This window comes from Gambusia affinis, linkage group LG04, assembly GCF_019740435.1.
Source record: "Gambusia affinis linkage group LG04, SWU_Gaff_1.0, whole genome shotgun sequence".
Classification (NCBI taxonomy): Eukaryota; Metazoa; Chordata; class Actinopteri; order Cyprinodontiformes; family Poeciliidae; genus Gambusia; species Gambusia affinis.
Window position 1 is genome coordinate 21926752 of NC_057871.1, and position 7575 is coordinate 21934326.

At 42.5% G+C, this 7575-nt stretch overlaps 1 protein-coding gene and 1 pseudogene across 2 annotated transcripts; both read right to left on the minus strand.

Moving 5' to 3' along the window:
* LOC122829602 overlaps positions 1-2023 on the minus strand; it is a 31018-nt pseudogene extending 28995 nt beyond the window's left edge.
* Positions 2024-3577: 1554 nt separating this feature from the next.
* LOC122829626 (tektin-4-like) lies at positions 3578-7558 on the minus strand. 2 transcript variants are annotated; one of them, XM_044114358.1, is made up of 8 exons: positions 7491-7558; positions 5929-6415; positions 5225-5295; positions 4971-5114; positions 4812-4898; positions 4592-4727; positions 4364-4518; positions 3578-4290 (listed from the first exon to the last, which is right to left on the minus strand). In XM_044114358.1, the coding sequence occupies exons 1-8, from the start codon at positions 7520-7522 to the stop codon at positions 4077-4079; spliced, it is 1326 nt and encodes a 441-aa protein (XP_043970293.1). In that variant the 5' UTR covers positions 7523-7558; the 3' UTR covers positions 3578-4076. The 2 variants fall into 2 exon arrangements, with proteins under 2 accessions (XP_043970293.1, XP_043970292.1); XM_044114357.1 differs by lacking the exon at positions 7491-7558 and having other exon boundaries at positions 5929-6456.
* Between the last annotated feature and the right edge of the window lie 17 nt (positions 7559-7575).

Below are 7575 nucleotides of genomic sequence, written 5' to 3' on the forward strand. Positions count from 1 at the left end.
GGGGAGGCAGTGAAAAACCTGTCCAGAAGTAGCAGGACAAATACTGAAGCGGAATAGGTGTCTGTGCCGTTGTACGAAAGGTGTGTGCTAATATGAATGGTCCGAAACCACGTGACTGCACATCGGCTGTTCGGCTTTGGGCAAAGTATGTCGGAGCCTTAACATGTAAGCATTTTGAAAGTAAAAGTTAAGCGGTTCACATTGACTCTGTGTTATTTAACTGTCACCTTCAAAACAAGACGTGAAGAGACCGATGTACTCATGGACCCATTGACTTGAATGTAAGTGTTGACCGCTGACAGCGAAGGGGGTAAGAGGTTAATCTCTATTCTAATTCAAATGTCTTGTTCTTTGAAGGCCTCACAGGTTAGTCCAAGAACAATCTGCATATGAAGACCAAAGAACACAGAAGATTTTCTGTAAAGAAGTTGTGGAGAAGCTTATCCTCTTAACCAACTCCGCCAAAACGTCTAAATGGGTCCATGAGGTGTCAGGGTGTAATCTTGACAGTTTTAGAGCACGGTTGGGTTATGATCAATTTCTTCAGCTTTGAACATCAACAAATAACCTGAAAGCAGAGGTTTTATGGGACAAGTGCAAACCTACCAAGACATGGCCGCCCTAAAGTGACAGGAAAGGTAAGGAGAGAATTAATCAGAGAAGCAGCCAAAATGGCCACGGTAAAAATTTACAATGGAAGACTGAAATGTAGAAATATGGTGGAAGAGGACTGCTGCAAAATACCCTAGAATAGACCAGTGGTTCACGATCCAGCAGCGACTATAAACATACAGCCACAATGGATACAATGGAGTGGTTTAGATCAAAGCACATTAATGTTTTAGAACAGCCAAGTGAAAGTCCAGCTCCAAATTCAACTGGCAAGTTGGCAAGCAATCATGGCAAGACTTTTGTGCTCACAGAAAAGAATGGACGTCTAGATGAGCAAAAGCTGTACAGACATTTTAAAACCATGTACTTGACAAATTTGCCCAAACTTGTCATGCATAAAGTAAATGAAACTCATTAAAACCTGCGGTTATTATGTGACAAATCTGGAAAGTTTGCGTGTGGATACTTTTTAAGGGCAGTGCTGGTGAGGAATTGACTTCTACCTTGTCCTTGGCCAAACTTGGCACTGTGTGCCCAGGTGAAGCTGCGCTGGAAGCCCAGCTGCTGGCACAGCACGTTGGCAAGTTTAATATCCACCTCGTCATCGCACACTGTGCCCCAGGATCCGTTGTAGAACACCTCCACACGTCCCTCGTTTGCATTCCGTCGGCCCACGCCTGCGAGACGAATCAGCACTTCCTGCGCAGGCAGCTGTGAGGGGTGGAGGAGAAGCAGGACGAGGAGGATGGACAGGGAGCTGAGGGACAGCATGCTTGCTGTAGAGACAGAGAGGCAGGTGGGGGAGAGAAGGAGGGATGATGGAAATGTGACAGGAAAAAAAAAAGCTTGAGACCCCAAATAAATTTCACCACAAAAATCCTAAAAATCACGCAGAGACATGAAGCTGACATTCCACACCTTGGCAAACATATAATTAGAAACTTTTCCTTAAAGCCTTAATGAGACACTCTGCAATAAGTTGAGAGATTTATGGTTTGTGCTTTTTTAAAATGTATTTATTTGTTATTTTAAAAATAATCGGCCGAATAAAGGACAATAAGAGGCCTTGGAGGTAATCTGGACCAGTCAGGGCGCAGGGTGTAATAACCGAAGCTAAAAGTAGTCTCTTCATCCAGCCAGCGGAAACTCTGGCTTCCCACAAACCCTCAAGTTTAGCTGCTCACATTTAGCCAACAGAGACAAAAGCAAATAAACACTGTCATAAAAAAATTTTCTCACACATAAAAAAAAGCAAAAAAAATAAATAAATAAAAAGCATTTGAACAATTAAGAAATGCTTTGGTCAGTGAGAAGTGATAAATTTAGCCATCTGATTAAAAGCAGAATTTTAAATATTTATATTTATATTTTGCTCTGCATAATTCTTCCTACCATTTTGAGAAAAGTTGAGGAAAACAAAGTAGACGGCAAAGTGCTGAGGTGGAACTCACCAATCTGCTGATCTCACCTTGGAGTCACTGAGAGAAAGAAGGGAGATGGAACTGGGACTTTGGTCCTGCTTGTCTTTCTGTTCTTCTCTTTTCCCTCCCTCTTTCTTTTTCTGTCACTCCCTCAAATTTTGTAACTTCATCTATCCCTCCCATTTTTATTCACTTAAGCACTTCTGTCCCTCTCATCTTTGTTGCACGTTCCTGCTTTCCAGTGCAGACTGCTCTTTAAAGGAAAATCAGCAAAAAGGAAACCATGAAATCTATATGTCAGAAAGCTGGAAACAAAATAGACTGGCTTGCTTTTTGTTGTTTTTATGAGTGTACAATAATTAGTGCACCCCTGTGAAACCTTATCTGCACATGCATAAAGTTTTACACCAATGGGCCAGCCACATGTGCAACATGACTCTACATTATAAAATATTGCAGATTTGGCTTTAGTCCCTTTATTTACTTGTACAGACTTTTACAAAGCCCCTGAGTCTCAATATAAATGTAAAATTTCACCTTTGAGTTTCTTAACCTTTTAATCGATTACAAACAATTGCATGTATATCCATGGCAATGCATATTACTCACATTTAGGGGAGTTATAAGATGTGCTCAGCAGCAACCTGCACTGATGACTACACTGTGCATGTGTGGCTGAAGCTGGGTTTCATAACATCCTCAGTCGTGGCACCTCCTGAGTTACTGCAGAACCTTTCTAAGAATAGAGATGAATTACTTCTCAGAGACTTCTTGGAAACAGAAGATCCTCCATCAGTTAATGTGCTACACTTCACCTGTAGACTTTAATGTAAATACAGAAAAAATATATCTACATTTTGTAGCCCAAACTGCAAATTAGCAAAATACTTGTGTTTAATGTAGTAATTAACGTCTGCTCAGTGTAAAGCACAAGTCAATGTGTTCAGACATAACCTCCCATCTTTCTTCACATCTTATAGTTGTGTTTTTGTTGTATACTTTAATGCTGCTTCTAAAGACAAAGACGAGTTGGAGACGTCCAGGAAAAGCAGAAATATTGAAGCTAGACGGCTCCCTCTAGTGGAGAGAAATATTTATGGCGCAGTCTTCAGAAGACTTGAGTACAGCTCGATTTAAACATGGGATTTACTCATTTTGTTGAAGTTTGTCAAACTGTACAACACAAAAGTTTAAAGTTCCTTAAAGATTGACTGAGTTGTCGGTTTTATATTTAACATATATTCCTATTTTGAATCAAGATTGGTTTCAAATTTGCAATATCCCCCAGAATCTGAAACGCTTTGCATCTATAGCATGTGGATGCTATGGATGCATACAAAACTATTTGGAATGTAGGGTCATTTATCATGTTTGTGGAAAGATTCATATCCAAGTTATAACCTATGAAAGAGTGACTGGTTCAATGAAGCACCTTGCAAAGGTACTCACTCCAAATCAACCTTTTCACAATGTGTCAAGTTACAAACACACTAAATTTTATTGTACTGTGATTTTATCTCATAGAACAGTTAAAAGTAGTGAAGTGGAAGAAAAACAAATTTATTTGAAGACTTTAGCCATTTGTTAGAGAGCAACATTGAACAACACCATCAAGAAGACAAAAGGCTCCCACATACTGAGGCATCCTTCATTCCATTGAAATACTCAAGAGAACATTTGTCCACTCAAAGCGGACAAAGGTAAATTTTTACAACTTAGTACACATATTCTGTGTCGAACATCCTACTTCTTTGTTGATGCCATGGCTGAAATTGTGAGAAATTAAGGAATTTGTCAGGAGAAATGTACTAAATTGATATCCTGGATTATGACATTTTAACTTTCTACAGACAGTGTGCATGGAGTCACAGAGACACGGTGAGCCGGAGAACGTTTGAGCCTTTAGAAAAACAACAAACAAGTCAGGAATATAGTTGTGGAGATAAAAGACTTGGGTTATAAAACAATGTTCCGAGATTTTAACTTCTCACATGATACTATTCAGACTGTCAAGCAGAACAATCCCAAATTATGAAGTCCAGTTCAGTATCCTGAGAGTACTGAGACGGTTGGGTATCGTTTGCGGTGAATCATGCACTTTTCCCTCTCAATAAACAGTGAATTGGTTTTACAGTTTATGTCCTTCTCAAGAGCCATCCTTGACTCCTCCAGGTGGGACAGGGAGCTCCTGGCTTCACTCAGCTTCTGCTTCAGAGACTCCAAGGAGGCATCAATCTGCCTCACTTCTCCTTCCAAACTGCAGACACAGTTCATACATGAGGACATGGACACATGACATAAACATGACGCTTCTATGTGTGTGCATCCACCTGAGCTGGGGTTGGTCCCTGCAGAGCTCCATGTTTGGTCTGAGAGAGCGAAGGTAGAGTCTGGACTGAGCCACCCTCAGTGGAGCCTCTTTGTTGTGGATGGCCTGCTGTAGGACCTCAATGTTCTTCTCCTGGGCACCAATTTGCTCCAAAGTCTACAGGAACAATAAAACAATCAATCACATTTCACCTGTCAGTCTGTTTTCTTCTGTCTGTCAGCTCATCCACCTGAGCTAGCTTCGTCTCCAGCTGGGTCTTGGCCTCAATAAGGTCCTCACAGCGCAGGCTGAAGGCTCGGTCCACGCTGGCGCATTGGACCCTCAGATCCTCAGTGGTGTCCTGCAGCATTTGCTCCACAAGCATTCTGACAAGCAAACACACAACCACTGAGTTCTCAGCAGTTGAAGAAAATCACTCTGGCAACAAAGCGTACCATTGTGACTCTGACCTGAGACTCTTGGTGGCATGATCCTCCTGCAGGGCCATTGACAGGTTGTCTTGAGTGAACTTTGTCCATGAAGAGGGGGTAGAAACGCTGAAGTAAACGAGGGAACCTTGTGTGTAAAAGTTGAACACAGCTCTGATGTTTCTAAAGAGTCAGACTCACTGCTCCTGCATGGCAGCAGAACTGGGGTGCCGCTGAGTGTCTGGACTCATGTTCTGGTTTCTTCCACAGGCGTCATCAAAGCTGTAGGCCTGACACTTATCAGACCAGTCCATCTCTAATGTTTGTTGGGCGTCTTGGTTCCTCCTGACCCACAGAAACCATCAACTCGTAGGAATGCGGTTTTCTAAAGTGAGAAGCTTCAAACCAACTGGATTCCTGCTCATAAGGGAGCCAGTCACCAGTTTTACACTTACTTGATCTGAGTGACAACCTGAGCTGCAGCTTTCTTCAGAAGAGCCTGAATGCTCCTGATCAAGTCCACCTCCTACAAAACACACAGAGCCGCATGTTCAACCTGCTGCGCCTGTCTTCCTGTGAGATTCATTTTGTGGAGACTTTCAGCTTACCTATTAACCCTTTACACAGTCTGCCTGAAGAATGTGCCACTTTCTAGATGTATTTCTTTCTGCGCCTCCTTTTCATTTTTTGCCACTGTATATGTTGTTCTCTGTTCTCCTCTCTCTAATTGATTGATTGATCGATTGATTGAGAGCCGTGGATGGCCATCAGTTGTTGTAATTGGTCTAACCCAGAATCATTAATGACTAATGGGCCAATCTATCAGTTTTGGGTATAATATCATCACTAGAAAAAAAAAACCCTCCACTGTCTCAAAATCAACATTTGCCCAGTGGGAAGTTTTTGTATGCCAGACAGCCAGCTTGATTTGAACAGGTACAACCTGTTGTCTTACTGGTAAAACAATTTGGGAAAACAACCTCAGTCTCCCATCTGCCACGGCACCTTGCCATGAATATTGCAATTGGTCAATATTAATAGTAAACTTAAAGTAAAGTAAAGTAGTAAAGAAAGTATCATAAACCATGATCTCATCACTGTCAACTAGGCAAACTGTTCAATACAAACCCAAACAGTAATGTAAGAATGCATTGCTGACCTTCAGCAGCTCCTCCTCCACCGTGTCTCTGACCAGCTCTGCTCCCAGTCTGCGTGCTCTGCAGGTCAAATTATCGGTGGCGATGGCATAAGGAGTCTCGGTGGCATCCAGCGCCCTCTCCAGCCGCTTCTTCACCATCAGCAGTGACTCCGTGTCGGCCTGCAGTAGCTCGATGTGCCGCTGCAGCTCAGACTTCCAGGAGTGGATCTCCTGGAGTCTCTCTCCAAGAAGACGTGTTCCTGTGGCCTGGGTCTTCAAAGCTGCAGCCTCAGTGTCCTGGCTCAAGGTTCTGGACTCCTGCTGGATGTTCTGGGCATCTCTGCGGTTGGTACCGGCCTGTTCAAGGATGGCTTGGTAGTTGGAGAACCATTCAGCAGGGGTGTATTTAGCAGAGCGATACCCAGCTGTGGCTGAGCCCGAGGATGCTGGCAGCACTTCTTGCTCTAAAGCCAGACTTTTCTGGTGGACTCCTTGAGCTGCAGCTCTGCTGTCATAATGTGGCCGAGACACAATGATTTCTGAACTCATTTTCTGACAGTACAGTTAATAGAAAAATTGAGCAAGAGGACAATCGGTGCAGGAGTGAAAGCAGAGAAACCAGAGAGTTTGTTTGCTGTTGCCTATAGTGACACGTTTGCAGGAGGAGATCAAGTGACAGACAAGACGAGAGGACTGGATGGCAACTTCCAGAGGCATTACCACAAAATGATGAAACAATTTGAATTTACACCTTTGGGAAAATCAACTATTTCACAGTTTTTATTTAAAATGACGTCTTATTAATGTTCCTGTTATTTTCTGTTATCAAAACTTATATACAATAAATATTGTCTTCTATATTCTTTCTGTGATGTAATTATGAAGTGGTCAGGCTGGGATAGTTTGTGCCAATGAGATAAGTGAGATGGCCAATAACTCTTAAACTAAAAAGCTAAAGGTTACATCCCATTCAAACTGTGATGTCTCATTTCTTCCAGTTGGGGGCGCTGCCATTCAAACAGGAAGGAAATTACGTTTGTTAAATCAAATCAAGGAGCGCGGTGTCTCTTATCAGACTTTTCTGCCTGTGTTAGGCTGTTGACAGGAAAACCCCAGTAATTGAGCGCTACAGCAAGTCAGTTTTAAGATCAAAGCTTAGCTCTAACAGCTTAAGGAAGTCTTAAAGAAACACTTTAAACAACAGATATGTGGAGACAGGAGGACAAAGCGAAGCAGCAGGCGGCTGTGGGACAGATTCCTGGAGCAGAAAACAAAGACCGCCGCCCTTTACATGACAGTTATGGACGACCCAAAACACTGGAGGACTTTTTCATGTCGACTCGACTTAGAAGTTGTGAAAAAACAGTCTATTGTGCAAAGCAGGATTCCTCAGACCAGGACTCGAAGGCTTTAAGTTGCTGACATCAGTTCTCGAGGCCTGGATTTGAAAATCATTTCTCTGTCTATGGCTTTACTAACTAAAGCCATAGAGTTGACTCACAAATACGCTTATAAAAAATGTCTATACTCCAACTTATAGTTCATGTACTTATTTTCAGTCAACTTAATAGATTAACTCTCACCTTGCCCCGCCATTCATAGCTTTTGCTTTCATGTTAGCGACGGGATTGGACACCTTTGTTCGCCACACACCGCCATGCATCGCCA